Source organism: Apaloderma vittatum, unplaced genomic scaffold (assembly GCF_000703405.1).
Source record: "Apaloderma vittatum isolate BGI_N311 unplaced genomic scaffold, ASM70340v1 scaffold10115, whole genome shotgun sequence".
In the NCBI taxonomy this organism is placed as follows: domain Eukaryota; kingdom Metazoa; phylum Chordata; class Aves; order Trogoniformes; family Trogonidae; genus Apaloderma; species Apaloderma vittatum.
In genome coordinates, this window is record NW_009715461.1 from 2419 (window position 1) to 19583 (window position 17165).

At 37.1% G+C, this 17165-nt stretch overlaps 1 protein-coding gene across 1 annotated transcript in view; it reads left to right on the forward strand.

Annotated features, from left to right (window-relative positions):
* The first annotated feature begins 1102 nt into the window (after positions 1-1102).
* Positions 1103-17165, forward strand: part of SACS (sacsin molecular chaperone) — a 28482-nt gene continuing 12419 nt past the window's right edge. Inside the window, exons 1-6 of the mRNA XM_009869152.1 lie at positions 1103-1187; positions 3788-3873; positions 6474-6585; positions 7852-7998; positions 9231-10713; positions 12997-13088. Coding sequence (XP_009867454.1) covers positions 6570-6585; positions 7852-7998; positions 9231-10713; positions 12997-13088 — 1738 coding nt within the window. The 5' untranslated portion in view covers positions 1103-1187; positions 3788-3873; positions 6474-6569. The remainder of the gene's footprint in view (positions 1188-3787; positions 3874-6473; positions 6586-7851; positions 7999-9230; positions 10714-12996; positions 13089-17165) is intronic.

The window sequence follows — 17165 nt, forward strand, 5'->3', positions numbered from 1 at the left end:
AGCTTCGTGATGAATATGACATGTATGGAGTGGAATACTCTTGTTGGTCACCTCTCGTCTGTGTTCCTCCTTGGAGATGCAACCTTTTACTTGCTTGTGACCCCTTTTATTTCCTGGCACCCCCAACACGACACGCAAGATGTAGCAGTAAGATTACCACAGGAGCCAGTATAAGCAAGGGCCTAGCTGCGTACCAGTCCCAGGCAGTAACTGTAAACATCAGGTGTTATCACTGCTGGTAGCACGCACTGGCTGCAAAAACACGCTGCTAACTTCAGAAAGTGCAGCCTTTTAGAAGAGACTGAGCTCAAAAGTAAAAGCACTGAACAGAATTGGTTCTGTTTAGCTCAAACCAGGACACATACATATAATGTGAAACTTGAATTGCAACAAATCCATTACGTGCTGTGATTACTAAATAGTTTTCCCAGTGGCTGCAGAGGAATTTGTTGCTTAGTTTGCCCCAGTTTCTTTGTGATGTTCCCAGCGAGTCCGTCGGTCTGTGTGTAGAGCTAATGGGGCGATGAGGTGGTCGAATTCTTCAGGGGTGTTTCTGTGACATATTCTTGTCTCTACACATTCTGTATTACTAGCTGCTTTGAGTTGATACTGCTTAGCTTAAAACTCCTGTGAAATTGCATACCCAAATGTACTTTCTGGAGTACATAGGCCTTGTACTTCCTGTGGGTGTTTATTTTCTTCATGGGCATGCACCTTAGAACAATAACTACTTTAGCTGTAGGTTTCCAGAAGTTCCTAGAACATGAAACATTTCAGATGTTTCAAAACAGGAGGCTATGGCTTCCTCTTGGTATGCTTTCATAGGCACTTTTTCCACTTGGTTTGTTTGTGGCCTTTTTTTGGTCTTGTTACTGAAAATCTGATACATCATCTGAGAAGTATCACTAGGCAAAGGAGACCCTCCCAGACCTCAGGGGCTGAAGATGCTTCTCAAGGTGAATACTGGATGTTTCAGACTATTAGTATACTTTTACATAAAACCAGACTTTGTAGAATAAATGTGTAGGAAATGAAGCTGCAGTAAATTATTTATGCTGCAGGATGTTTTGATCGAGATCGATCTTATCTTTTATTTCAGTTATCTGATGGTATCAAGATCGCAGATCTTCAGAAGTCTGAAAATCAAGTTTTTCTGAAACTTCAGTCAAAAGGGTTGAAAGGAGGAGGTATGAAAAAATATTCATCTCTTTATAATCTGAAAGTCAAAGTATTTTCAACACAATGTGGAGTTGATTGAAATTATTTTTCTTGTAAGTCTTAGATATCCCTTCACTTGCTCTTTTCACGCTCCTCCAGAACAAAAACTTAATAAGTGACTTGTTGTTTATTTATTTTTTTGTAATTTCTTTGTAGAAATTTGAATATTGCTGTCAAACTTGCCTTGTAATAGTGTTAATAGTTGCCTTTTCTCATATAAAATAAGCTGAATACTTGTCAACAATTTGGTTAATGAAAGGATATGTTTTCAGTAACCACTCTGTAGAAAACTGTAACATTGGTAAAAAGCTTTTGATTTTTTTTTTCTTGTTTGTTTTTCTTTTGATTCTCTATGCTTAGTTACATTTTTCTTACAAAAATTGCAGGTCTATCTGTTTTTATGGTGTTTTGAACTCGATACCTGAGTATCTAAAGAAATGCTCTATTTAAAATCTGTAAGGATTGTTATTTGGCTGCTAGCATTCATATTATTTTAACAGTTTTATTATAAGGCAATGAAATAAATGCGTATGGGATGGTAGGATGAAGAAGGAAACCGGTCTGTCCACACAGGTATTATATTTGGTGCCAAAAAATGTTGTATTCTTTCACCTATGTAAGCCATACGTGTACTGGACTGTGGTTTTCTAGTGACAGAGAGAAGGATTTGTGTTTTAGCCAGAGGTCCATGTTCACATTCCCTGTGACCTGTAGTGATTAGAAAACGTCTGTGAAAATGGACTCCATGGTTCTATGGCATCACACATTTTTTTGCTCCGATAGTTTTTTGCTGTATGTAGGCTATGATAGACTAAAAAAAAAAAATTTGTTTTTCTTCTCTGAGCTGCTTTTTTGACGTGCAAGTATATGGAGAAGATAGCACAGCAGCCCAAAGAAGTCATACTCGGGGAAGAAACCCCACACTGTTGATGTTTTTTTATGCCTAGGAATGGAATAGTATTTGGCTGTGAGTTTTTCTTAGAGATATTACTCTAAGCAGTTCATGTCTAGGAAAAGTACGTAACGTTTTCTGGCTCACAACTCTAATGTAAGTCAAGATAAAAGATCTGAGGGCTTTTGTGTTTGTTCTGGAGCCTTCAGTGCTGAGATGTTTTCTTGCAGCAGATGGATCAAGTGCCTGCCTGTAAAAAGGACATGGTCAGCAGGGCCAAGCACATTGGTTGCTGAAGTATTCTGAAAATCACCCATGTCACCTTTGTGTTCATTCTTCATATAATCTTTCCATGTGATCCCAGAATAACTTGTGTCGGAAGAGACGACAGGAGATGTTTTACTCCGGCCTTCTGCTCAAAGCAGGGTCAGCTCTGAGATCAGACCAAGTGGCTCAAGGTTTGATCTTGTTGAGTTTAGAAAGCCTTCAAGGATGGAGGCTGCAGAGGCTCCCTGGGCCCCTGTTCCAACACTCAGCAGATTTGTGGAACCAGTTTTGTGATAAGTAGGGCCGCCTCTAATACTCGAGAAGAATCAGTTCAGCCTTTGATAGGATGCAGTAAGTCATGATCTCTACACAGAGGAATTTTGATGGAGTACATAGAGCAGCTCTTGACTGTAAAGAGTCAGAATAATGTTTGTCTTGAGTTCTGTCACTTAAAAGTTACTTGTCTGGTTTTGTGGTTCCCATAGTGAAATGTGTCATTTAAACACTTCCACCTGCCTGCCTGCCCAATTTAGTCTTAGCGAAGATGAATTTCTTGATTTTAGAGAATTTCTCCTAAAAAAAGAAACACCAAAGCTGTACTACTATTGATCAGTTCACCTTGTTTTGGGAGTTTGCATATTGCAGGTTGACTTCCATATACTTCTTTATAGTCTAAAAATAATAACAAATTTTTCTTTTTTAAATTGATGCTATTAAGTCACCTTAAAGAACAATGTGAAAATTTCGTAAAGACGCTTGATGTTTTTACTTGATGATTTTTCAGCAAATAGATCTCTCTTATCTGTCCCCTTTTTTCCATGTTGCTGAGGATTCTGTGGGGTTTTTTTTGTATAATGTTTTATTCCATAATATATATCACGTGTCTGTTTGAATCTGTGTACTTCACAAGCGCACTTCTATGCTGAAGGAAGGGAGAGAGATAATAATTATTTATTAATAGCTTTAAACGGAAGTGATAGATAGGGCGTCTCATTTTTCGTATTTGAAGGATGTTTTAGAGGTTCAGATTTAGGGAGCTGCTCTTTAGTCTCAGACTGGAGTTTGAACTGAAGAATACCGAACCTTTCATTCTGTGATAGCTGTCAGTAGGGATCATCACTGGTGATAAAAAAGTCACAGCCACTGATGCCCTAGAATAATGTCCTGCTACTTAAAAAGTAGTCCTCTGGAAGTTGTTACATTTGAATATCCAGTAGTTGGAGTTGGGGTATGACTGATGTGAAGACTTAGCCCCTAAATTTATTTCATCTAGATATAAACCAACATGTTGATATTGGCATCAAGACTGCTATTTTAATTTTTTTTTAATAAGGCGTATTTTTTTTTAATCTGAAATTAAGTGCATAGTAGCATAATACTCAGATTATTTTTTTGTTTGTTTGTTTTTAGGTCGTTTTGGACAAACAACTCCACCACTTGTTGATTTTCTTAAGGATATTTTAAGAAGGTATCCAGAAGGAGGACAGATCCTTAAGGTACAGAACAAACAGCATTTTTGTTTATGAAACTGTTTGCAGAAAGTCTGTCAAGCTACAAAAAGATGAGCCCATTAAAATACCCAAACCATTCTACGATTCCATGATCTGAAAAAATCATTCTAAGTCAGTCAGGTCCCACAAGGGGAAAAACGGGTCCCTGAGGCGTGGATGTCAAGAGGAAGAGGATGATCTCTTTTCAGTGGTGCCCAGCAACAGAACAAGAAATGAGGGGTTTAAGTTAGAACATAGGAAGCTCCGCCTCAACGTGAGGAGAAACTTCTTTACTGTGAGGGCGACGAGTCTCCTCCTCTGGAGACTTTCAAAACCCACCCGGGTTCCTCTGTGACCTGCTCTGAGTAATCCTGCTTTGGCAGAGGAATTGGACTAGATGATCTTTCAAGGTCCCTTCCAACCCTGAACATTCTCTGATTCTATGATTTGTCTGATTTCTTGTTGCTTCCTATGTTAACACCTGGAAGTGACAGTTTGATTTTTTTTTTTTCTTTTTGAAGAGAGTCTGGGGTGATTTGTTTATAGTTGGATGCTAAACTTCTCATCCTGAATGCTTCATCACATGGCTGTTAGGAGATTCATTTCCTTAGTATATGGGAGCACTAGGTTCTGACTAACGGCATTTGGTATGGATATATGTATGTATCTGTCTGTGACAGATGTGCTTAAGATAAGCACATCCTCAATTGTTTTGGCAAGCTACATCCTGAATTTGTTTGGAGTAGTGTCTGTTCATAAGTGCTTAACTTTTTACTATTTCCCAGTAATAGTTGAGTCTGCAAGATGTGTTTGAATCGTGAAGGATTCAGACCTTCTTAACAATTTAAGCATGAGATCAGATAGCTAAATGTTCCTCTTTTCACAGTTTACACTTTAGAGTTAACAAACTGTTAGGGAGGGGTTACTACCAGGAATTTTGCTGATCTGTTAAAATTGATTTCACTGTTTGGATGCTTCAAATACAATGCTGTTACAGCTGAATGTAGCAGATGCTCCATCTGCCACAGCATTAATGCAAGTCTCTGACTACATGGTGATTTCCATACTTATTATTTAATATTCTTAGAGGCTTTGACTATCTTTTCATATCTTCTTGAATGATTGCTGTAATTATTCTTTTCAAAGACATATTGCATGGTTTTTGGCAATGAAATACCTAGTGGACATTCTTTAAAAAAATATTATTTATGCTGAGCTATAGGTATATTGATACCTCAACATGCTGCAAAATTACGTAGAAGTGACAATTTAAGCAGTTTGGTTACTAGTGTGCTTATGTCTTATAGACTGAACATGTTGTCACGAAGTGGAAAATCAAGGGATTATAGTTTTGAAACCAGATATTAGATAGCAATGAGCTAATTTTCACAGATTCACAGAATGTTAGAGGTTGGAAAGGACCTCAGAAAATCATCTAGTCAACAGTATATTTGAATGCAACCTAGTCTGAAATATCTGCTGCTAATTGATGCATTATTTTTTGAAGTAAAGATTCTTGCTAGCAAGTCTCTTTATGCATGGTTGAATGAAATTTATGTTGTGTGAATACACTGGGTGCAATGTGATGAACCTGCACAGCTTTTCAGTTCAGCTGAGATGCTCCCTTATGCCAAACTTGCATATATCCACAGAAAAATACACTTGTGTGTAACATGTGTATATGAGTACATATATGTATATATGAGTGTGTGTCTTTGGAGCCCTGATACACTTTGATTCAGTGTAAATATTGTGTGAAGCTCTAATCCTGTAGGTATCTATAATCATGCTTACATGCCTGCAGTCTATGAAGCTATTGATGTAAATGGGGCTGGATAGGCGTACTTTTTTAATTAATGGTAGTGTTTACAGAAGTAGTTTATTGACATTTTAGTTACTGGAGTTTCCCATAGCTCTCACCACTACTAATGCTATTTAATAAATACTCAACTTTTACATAAACCTCTTTCTAGTTTATGGCTTCATTCAGCAGGTGAGCTCTGTTGTTTCATGATTTACAGAGTTACTGGTCAGTGCTGTTTTGCAGCCCTCTGCTGAAGGGATGTTAGAAGTGAGCACTGTGGGTCTTGAGTGGTTGGTTCGTACTGTGAAATGCTAACTTAAATGGAATCCAGCTGATGTATAGAAAAGTGCTTTGTAATGTACTTTTATGACTTGTTGCCTCACTGTTGTCTTACAGCTGTTGTGTGGTCTTAACAGCAAACGTTATAGTTTCTTTTCTTCATTTTTTAAAAAATTCTTCTGACATCTTGTGTGGTTTGGGGCTTGTACAATTATGATTTGCGATAATATAGTAGTAACAGTTGAGTAGCTTACTTCTTTCTTTATAACGGCCTGTGTGTGGTATTTGAGTTCCAAATTTAAATCACATTTATAGTATTTGTCATAATAGTCCTTTTATAATGATGTCTGTTTTCATTCAGGTAAACTGGATAAAATTATTTTGGTTGAGAAGTGTGAAAACAATTACACTTAAGAGAATTGCTTCTTATTTTCTACTGTTTAAGTAGGTTAGCCACTGCTAGAATATGTACAACATTACTGCATTGTACTTTGGTTTTGTTCGCGTCTTTTTTCTGCCTCAGGAGCTGATACAGAATGCAGAAGATGCCGGTGCCACAGAGGTTAGGTTTTTGTATGATGAAACTCAGTATGGAACAGAAACATTATGGTCGAAGGACATGGCACAATATCAGGGTAAATATAATTTATATTAATTTTGGCTGGTATTCTTCAATATGCATATGGTTCTGTGCTTTTCTCCTTGCTGTGTGGAGATGACCACCTTACTAGGTGCGTATTTTTTCTATGTTCTAACATTGGTAATTCTTTTCCAAAGCCAATGCTTGCTGTTGAAGGCCTTGCACTGTCTTCTTGGTTGTCAGTAGCAGCTTTCCAGCTGCTTCCAGTGGGTGCTACTTGGGAAAGTCTTCCTGTTCCGCTTTATCCTAAGTCACTTCTCCCAGGATGACTGTGTATCCTGGAGCTTATTTCCTGGAGTTCACTTGGTATCCCAAGGTACAAGAAGGGATTTTTAGTACAGAGAGTAAACAACATGTAATAAGTGAGACCTAGGATAGGTCTTGAGGTTTTAGACAGTAATTTTCAGATTTTCTACATGTTAACCTGTACCTTTTGAGGACTCTCTCCAGTTCTTAATGTAAAGATGACCCTAGCCCCTTAAATTTCAAAAATCTCCAGGCAGTTCTGTTTTCTTCTTCCTCTCTTATTCTCTCACTCTTATACCAAACTTGCTCTGTGCTGGCTGCACACTGCAAATGTAGTTGCTTGTAACTTTATGGGTTTTATATCATCTAATACAGCTTTGTGTGTAGAGGTCAGTTATTTATTTATCAAAAAATCAGCATGCATAGTCATTCCAAAAGACATTCAGTTATGATTTGAAGATTTCAGTGATGGATGGATGATCCACTACTACTTATTTCTAGCTTTTTTTCGGTTGCTTATCAGCCTCATTATGTCTTCTAATTTTAGTTTCTTTGTCTTACTTTCTAGACAGGTTATTGTTATATCTTGCCATGTATTCCATTCCAGTGGAGGTATAAATAGATTGTGATTAGGACATCTTTTTGATAGACTGAACAGATTGAGTTTAAGCCGTGCACCACTGGATGCTTCTTTCAGAAGTTTCATTGTTACCTGCTTTCTGTTCATTTTTTCAGAATTATTATTTTAAAATGTGAACACCAGAACTAGATACCACATCAGAATATAAATCTTTTAAGTACCGTACGCAGAAGTAAATCCATCTTCTTCCTTCTGCTGTCCTTGGTACTATATACCTTCCTTTCATCAACAAGCACAATTTGATGTCAGCTAAAGTCATAGCTTCCTCATTAAATTTGCACATGCATACTTTAAAGGAATACTTTCTTAGTTCTAAAAGTTGTTTTCCTAGAAGTTTCTGCTGTCATCTTTTTAACACTTGCCTATTTATCATAGGGCCAGCATTTTATGCATACAATGATGCAGTTTTCACCCCAGAGGACTGGCATGGTATACAGGAAATAGCAAGAAGCAGGAAGAAAGATGATCCCCTGAAAGTTGGAAGATTTGGAATTGGCTTTAATTCAGTTTATCATATAACAGGTACTTTCAGTAAATATTTTAAAATCAAAATGTTGACGTTTTAAATTGTTTAGTTATTTTAGTTTTTCATCAAACATTTAGTGTTTTCTTTATAGTGCATTTTTATATTAGTTAACTAGCTAAGTTTTGTTAAGAAATATTCGTATTTTTCTAAAACTGCATAAGGTATCCTTTGGATTTTAAAGGTTTTGGAGCTTTGTTTCTTCTAATAACATCATTACTCAGTCCCCTATATTAAAATGAACATTCCATTACACTGTTATTTCAGTTATGCGCTGCTGGTCATTATAGAGGCCCATAACTTAGGAGAGATATGTAAGTAGAAATGTGAAAGTTCCGACTAGACTGAAACTTTTATGCAGGTTCTTTGCATAATAAGCAGTGATTCTATTTTGTGCTGGAAAAGATATTCCATAACAGAGGTATATGCACATTTACATTTTAGAGAGATAGTTCATACTCTTTCACAGGCTGCTAATGTTCAGTCTTGAAACCTATTATTCTGGGAAAATGTTTTACTGGTGTACAGAGGCAGCAGTCTTCATAGCAGTAATTGGCCTCATCCTGTACTGCTATAACTGAAATAACTTTTTTAACTTGTGAAGTGAGTTTGTAAGACACAGGATGCTTTGTCACAATATTTTACCTAGTGGAACATGAATAAAAGCTTAGTTAAAATGTTTGGTGGCTTGATAATTCTGGGGAATTTATACTGTTTGCCAACCTTCAAGATTTGCAAAGTATGAATGTGATAGAATGCATTTTTAGTAAATTAAATGGATTTTTTTCCCCTGAAAAGATTGAAAAGACAAAAAGATGTAGTTGAAAAAAATATTCTTTCCGTTGCTCAGTGTTTGCTAGAATTAAATAATTGAATCACTATATATATATTTAATTACAGAATAGGGGTGTGCTTGTTTCTTCCTGTCAGTAATCAGTGAATTATAAGTTATCTGAATCATAGGATAGTGGAGGTTGGAAAAGACCTTTAAGACCATCGAGTCCAGCCATTAACCTAGCACTGCCAAGTCCACCACTAAACCGTGTCCCAAAGTGCCACGTCTACTCCTTCAGGGATGGTCACTCAACCTCTTTCCTGGGCATTCTACTCACTTCATTGCAGTTTTATAACATTTGTTTTTCTTGCTCTTTTAAAATTTGTTCCTTAAGGCTGTATTTGAAAAATCTGTTGTTTTAGGATTATTAATAGTTGTTGGTTTTTATGTATACAGATGTCCCGAGTATTTTCAGTGGTGACCAGATTGGAATGCTTGATCCCCATCAAACCCTTTTTGGACCTCATGAATCAGGCCAGTGTTGGAATCTAAAAGAAGATAGCAAGGAGATCAGTGAACTTACAGACCAATTTGCACCATTCATTGGCGTCTTTGGCAGCACTAAGGAAACCTTTAAGAATGGAAACTTCCCTGGCACCTTTTTTCGTTTCCCACTTCGTCTGCAGCCTTCCCAACTGAGCAGCAATGTTTATGACAAACAGAAGGTTTTGGAGCTGTTTGAATCCTTCAGAGCAGATGCAGACACAGTGTTGCTCTTCCTGAAGAGTGTTCAGGATGTTTCATTGCATGTCAGGGAAGCTGATGGAACCGAGAGACTTATTTTCAGAGTAACCGCTAGTGAGAACAAGGCCTTGAAACACGAAAGACCCAATTCTATAAAAATCTTAGGAACTGCAATAAATCAGTATTGTAAGGGAGTTCCAAGCAATAGCATAACGTGTGTAACATACCATGTAAATATAGTTGTAGAGGATGAGAGTGTTAAGGACGCACAGAAAACATCTTGGTTAGTATGCAATTGCGTAGGTGGTCGAGGAATGTGTACTGAACTAGATTGTTTAGCTGATGACTTGAAATTTGTTCCTACTATTGGAATAGCCATGTCTTTATCAACTAATGGAGAGGAAAAAGGAGCTGTAGCAGACTTTTCAGGAAGAGCGTTTTGTTTTCTGCCTTTGCCACCAGGTGAAGAAAGCAAAACTGGACTCCCAGTTCATGTTAGTGGTTTCTTTGGTCTCACAGACAACAGGAGGAGTATCAAATGGCGAGAGTTGGATCAGTGGAGAGATCCAGCAGCTTTGTGGAATGATCTTCTTGTGGTAAATGTAGTGCCAAAGGCATATACCACCCTGATTTTGGAAGCCATCAAGCGAATGGAGACTGAGAAGAATTCCGATTTTCCGTTGTCAGCTGAAAGAATTTATAGGTTGTGGCCTGATGAGAACAAAATCAGGGTACCCTGGAAACCAATTGTAGTACCTCTCTTTAAAGAGCTGCTCCAGCATACCGTTATTTACTCAGTGAGTAATCAGTGGATAAAGGTGGAACAGGTGCATTTTTCTGAAATGGATGAGAGTTTGGAGTACACACAGTCTGTTCTTAACTACCTCCAGAATTCAGGGAAGCAGATTGCCAAGGTACCAGTAAATATTGCTAGTGCGGTGCATCTTAGTATTTCTACTGCTAAAGCTGTGAAAAAAGTGACTCCTCCTGTAGTACGGCAAGTACTAAGAAAATCCGGACACAGTGGACCCACTGAAGACAAGCTTCATCTTTTAGAATTTGTGCTTTCTGATGGAGTCTACAGTGAACTGATTGGATTGGAGCTTTTGCCATTACAGAATGGAAATTTTATTCCTTTTTCCTCATCTGTGTCTGAACAGGATGTAGTTTACATAACCTCAGAAGAATATCCCAGGTACGCTTAGTATTTTAAGTGCTGTTTTCTCTAATCCAAATGTTCAGAGACACGATGATACTCAGCATCCTGTAATGTAATGAAATAATGCATGGATAGAACTATTTTCTGTATATATGTATATGTTTCTGTGATTATGTCTCATATGAAAAGCTTGACAGCTACTTGCCATTATAGCTTTATAAAGAATTGGGTGATCTAGGCTCTGGGGGAATACCTCAGGATAAATTTCAAGTTATCTTTCTTCTGACAATCAGAAATAGGACGTTAGAAACATGCATACTAGGAAGTGCATTAAATTCAGTATTGATAAGAGCTTTTATTAAAAATAAAGCTTGAGATTATCTCAGAAGTGGGCTTGTCTTTTACATCTATTCTCTCTTTTTTCTTTCCAGTCTCTCTCCAATTAATTTTTTTTTCCCCAGCTGCATCAGTGTTCCAATTTAGTTCAAATTTCATTAGCCAAAAAATCTTATACTGATACTGGGGAGGGGATAGCAAAGAGCAGACTGACTAGAATAAATAACCTTGGGGTCACTGGGAAGAAAGCATGACTCCTGCATTTTATGTGTGTACTGCATTTTGCATGTATATAAGATTCATTAAATCTGGAACTCTCTTTGGAGAGTTACTGCTTGAAGTCACTCAGACACACCAGATGTCTTACCTGTAGCTGTTCCTCCTTACAAAGTGTTGCCTCTGTGTGTGTTCACAACCACCGCTCCTTCTCCTTTCCCTCAGAGTTCCACTAATTTTCAGATCCTCAACTTGAATGTGTCACTTGGCATGTGCTTTGCTGCTTTTACTGCCTCGTGGACTGTTTGTAAGTGAAGTAGAGGTGGGTTGGAGAGTGCCAGTATTGATATTTTTAAGGGAAAACGTGCTTCAAGTAAGGTCCTTCTGTAGATTGGCATTTGATTATATGTATAGACAGCACATCTTCAAGAAGGTTTGAATATATGTATAGACAACACGTCTTCAAGAAAAGCAGATGGATGCAGGTAGCTCTTGCTTCAGAGGAGTTTGGTTTTCTTCAAGTCTACTTCTGTTGTTTTTTCTGTTATTGTAGACAATTCAGGTTATTTATTAGGGGCTTAACACTACTCAGAGACTGTGATTCTGGTGTCATCTTTAAAAGTAATAAAAAAAATTTCTCCAGCATCTGTTGTGCAATGATTTATTTTTTACTATTCTTTCACTTTATTTCTCCTTCCAGAAGTTAAGCCAGCATACTAATGCAGAAAACATTCCCATGATGAGACTAAAAAATTACAACCCTGATTCAGACTAGTCATAAGATACTTTTTGGAAAATTTACGATACCTTACTTGGTTCCTATTCTGTTGGTAATGGACTTGGTTAGTCTTGTAAAACTGATACAAAACCATGTTATGGCAGGCATAAATTTACTTGCTAGCTATGATGATACAGAAATTTGAAATAGTAATGCTTTTTTTGCCTCTATTCTTGCCTAGAGTAATTACTTTTAATTCTAATGTTATAAATATGATAACTGACTTATGTTAAATAACACTTTCTGCTCAAGAGTTTGGCTCTTGACATAGTCAAATTTGGAGTCTGCCTAAAAAAGCTGAAATAAGTTCTTATGATTTTTTTTCTGTTAACACCTGTGGAAGAACAAGATTCTGTGTTAGTTTATGTATAATTAGCATACCAGCTGTCAGAATTAAACTGAACAGTTTTTTTTATTTCAGGAAGACCAAAGCGCTAAAAAACTTTTTAAGTGCTAACATGAAGGGAAGGGCAGGATGAGACTGACTCTTGGCCTACAATAATCTTAACCACTGTCTGCAGATTTTTTTAAACCCACGGATCTGTGTGAAATCCTAGAATTTTATTTTTTGTATGCTTTCAAGTAGAATCTTTAAGAGGCATGGGATAGTAGGTGCTATTTCACTTTTTTTTTCTTTGTTAGAATATGAATAGATGAAAATAATTTCTTTTAGTCTCAGTTTTCTATCAAAAGAAAACTTGCTTAGACCTGCTTTGAAAGAACAGTAGTTGGAAAAATGAATTTCTTACTAGTCTCTTCTTCTACCAAATGTATGATTTTCTCATTTTTGAGAAAATGCCCACTGAAAGCCCTATTCTACATACATAAGTGAGGGCTTTGCATGCAGATGTTTTGCCATGGTTATTACCATGCTGGTAATGTCTGTGCAGCAACAGAAATAAAACTAGATCCTTTGCTGAAGTGCGGTTTGTTGTTTTATTTTTTTTTTTTCTTTAAAAAATATGTTTGTTTGTTTTATGGTGCACTAGGTCACTCTTTCCTGGCCTGGAAGGAAGGTTGCTTTCTGATGACTTGAAGCCTGAGGTTCTTGCTGCTTTGAAAGAAGCTGCCAAAAGCCGAGGTAATGTGTCTTTTGTTTTATACACTGAAACAGTTTTCAGACTAGTTCTAAATGCAAGTTACAATAAAAGAATAGATATTCACTTAGTAAAGCATGTATTCAAAGTTCAGTAATTTTGTTTAAATAGTATTCCTCCACTTAAGGCAGTCTGAATTCTCTTTTGCATTTGTAGAATTTGCATATGCAATAGCTTTGTCGTGATTTTAATACTGTAGACCATTTCTTATCCCTTATCTCACAATCACAAGTGGTCACATTAGTGTGGTATTTTTTAAATCAGATGAATCAACTTAAGCTGATAGATGAATCAAGTGTTTCCTGAGCCTTAATTTATAGCTATGGTTGTGTCAATGCGGACCTACTGAAATACTTCTAATCTTGATCAAAAGACTTGGTGAAGAAGTTTGCTGCATCTATAGATAAGATGCTTCCATGTTTAACTGCCCTCACAATTCAGGTTTTTTCTCTTTTCTAGTCAGAGTTTGTCTATATTTACCTTTCCACCCTTGAATTTCATTATGCATTTGATAGGTAGGTTTGAAGTCTGAATGTCAGAAGTCTTTTCACTAAACACAATTTGCAAATAAGTCACACTTCAGCTTATTTTGAGATAGTGTGAGTATAAGGTGAGATATTCTTCAATGTCTAGAAATTTTTTCACAAAAAAGATCCTTGTCTTTCTTTTTTTAAAATTGCTCAATTCATTAGAATTCTTTTTTAGACTAAAGACATTAGAACCAGACATAGAATACTATATATCATTGTCTTGATATGCTTTTCCTGATACCCTTTATCATGATGTTCATTCAGTCACAGTTTCTGTTTCTTCAGTCTGTGTTCTGATCTTTTTTCCCCTTCAATCCTTTATGTGCACTCTGTTTATTATTCTTCCTGTTCGGTCAGAAACCTACTCCTTTCTCCATGGTTTGATCATTGCTTCATTTCAAAAACAATATAAAAATAAAAATTCTGAGGCGAGATGCTAATATTCTGAAGCATCGTAAAGCATGGAACAGGTTGCCCAGAGAGGTGGTGGAAGCCCCATCCCTGGAAGTTATTAAGGCCAGGCTGGATGGGGCTCTGAGCAGCCTCATCTAGTGGGGGATGTCCCTGCCCATGGCGGGGGAGGTGGGACTAGGTTGTCTTTAAGGTCCCTTCCAACCCTGACAATTCTATGACTCTGTGATCTGTGATAAGATCAAAAGAATTCACAATGACTTGTTGCACAGAGTAAACAGTGTAAATATGTAAGTTGTATAAAAGATATGAAGTCAGTAGTGATGAGACTTTCATTGGTTATGAAGAATGGCAAGTCTGAAATTACTTTAAAGACAATGTTCTAAAAAGCATAATTTTCAAAGCTGTATGGGCACATTATATGATGGGTGTGGTGCCTGTTGTTGCAGTAGAATGTGACAGGATGTTAGAGGTTGGAAGGCACTTGTGGAGATCCTCTAGTCCAAGCCCCCTGCCAAAGCAGGTTCATCTACAGTTGGTTGCACAGGATGGCGTCTAGGCAGGTTTCAATGTCTCCGGTGATGGAGACTCCACCACCTCTCTGGGCAGCCTGTTCCAGTGCTCTGGTACCCTCAGAGTAAAGAAGTTCCTCCTCATATTTAGAAGGAACTTCCTATGTTCCAGTTTGTGCCCATTACTTACTCTCCTGTCACTGGGCACCACTGAAAAAAGACTGACCCTGTCCTCCTGACACCCACCCTTTAAGTATTGATAAGCATTGATGAGATCCTCCCTCAGTCTTCTCCAGATTAGAAAGCCTCAAGTCCCTGAGCCTTTCCTCATAAGAGAGATGTTCGAGACACCTAATCATCTTTGTAGACCTTTGCTGGACCCTCTCCAGCAATTCCCTGTCCTTCTTGGACTGGACAGCCTAGAACTGCTTTAATATATTTTTTAACTTTTAATTTTCCCCAGTATTGTGTTGTTATTAATTTATTTTGTTTTAATACAGACTGTAAACTGTTGAAAGTAGTGACTACTGTAAATTGTGTATCCAAACAGTGAGTAGTCTTAATCTGGGATAGACCCATAAAGAACCACTGTTGACTCCAGTAGTAATTGTTGGGACTTCAAAAGAACAGCAATGTACAGGGATCAAGACAGCCACAGGGAGATTAGATGGATGAAAGGAATGTTAGCTTTGAAAAAGACCAGTTCCTTGTGATGTTACCCTAAACTGATCTTTGAGATGTATTTTCCTAGACAATTTCTGCAAAGTGAATGTCGCAAAGCAGTCCAAAACCATGCTTAAATTAACAAACACAGCAAAACAACCAAAACAAAATACAGATTGGATGGACTGTGTGCTTGAATACATCTTAAACAGAAAAAGCAGAGGTGACTAAAATGAAAAAAACCAGTATATTCATAAAGCAGTTTGTTGCTGAGTTCAAGGACTTCACTTCCAGGCTTGATCTCTGAATTGCAATCAAGTCTTTCTAGACTTTTTAGTTCCTGGGAACATTTTTGGTTGTATTTAAGGTCTTGCTTCTGTCTCTCTTCTTCTTCTTGCAGTTTTGTTGAATGACATTTTTCTAGGGATTTGTTTTTGGTTGGTAGTTCATTGATGAGAAGAAAATATTTTTGTAAATAAATATGACAAGTATAATTCTTCTAAACCTTCTAGAAATGCTTAAGGACTTTTAGATAATCCTTTGGAAGATTGTAGTAGCCTGCTTTTCATTCTACCTCCTCCTAAATTATTCTAAGATTTTGCATAATTTTACAACTGCAGTACCATAGAAGATGTTTCGAGGGGCTTTTGGTGGGTTGAGACCTTACCTGTTGAGAATTTTACTTGCATAGCTGTAGAAATTCATAGATTTTTAGAATGGTTTGGGTTGGAAGGGACCCTAAAGATCACTTACTTCCAAACCCCCTGCCATGGACAGGGACATCTCTCACTAGATCAGACTGCTCAGAGCCCTGTTGAGCCTGGCCTTGAACACCTCCAGGAAGGGGGCTTCCTCAGTTTCCCTGGGCAACATATTTCAGTGTTTCACCACCGACAGAGCAAAGAATTTCTTCCTAATATCTAACCTAAATCTACCCTCTTTCTGTTTAAAGCCATTGCCCCTTGTCACTATATCAAAGAGGTTCCCGATAATAAAAACTTTGTTGTATTACTTCTTTTGAGAAGACAGGATGCAATCTTTTTTTATTGTTGTACAAAGAAAACCAGATCTTGCTTTTTCTCTCCTAAAATATTGACTGTATTTTTCTAGATAAGAACTATTTCTAAATTTAGTGTATTAATGTGTAACTCATGGGATGTTTTCTAAAAATGAATTTGATTATATTCTAGCCCAACAGCTCCTCTGGGGATTTTCAGGTATGGTTATTAACTAAAGACATACTGGTTTGGATTGAAGCTTGGTATTTGTGTGAATTTGGTCATTAGCTATTCTCATTACCCCAGCTTTCTTGTAAACAAAACTTGACAAACAGTTGCCAACAGGGAGCTACCAAAGATAATTATGGAAAGAGTTCTAAATATGGTTGAGGGGAAACTGCGTATTGGTGCAAAAAACTTGTAGTTATGTTACATAGAAATAATCAATATTTGAATTGGTTTATTTGTACATTTTTAAATAAGTTCCCATGCAGGAAGATGTCCAGTATTTTAAGACCATGTGCATAGATTTTAAAATGTTTTTTTCTAAAGTTCTGTGCTCAAAGAATGGGATTTAAGCTTTTAAGTAGATTTTCATCTTGCTGGTCCACTGCTGCAAGGATTCTCACTTTCACAAGGCTGATGTGTTTACCTCTCTTTTCTGTTCAGTAGAATTAACAATGCATAACTGTGTAGACTTGAAGTGAAAGGAAGAATTTCTTTCTCTGAAAAGTGCCTTACTATTGATTTCCAGCAGAGCGGGGACTGTAGATAATATCTTTAATTCGACTGTTCCTTTTAAGGACATAGCAGTGGTATCTAGATGGAAGAAAGATCTGAAATTCAAATAGATGTCTTCCTTCCATTTTTGTTATTGTTTTTGATGTCCTTGGGAGGTAGTAGTATTTTAAGTATAAGCTCTCTTAGTAATAATTAAGACATGAGCG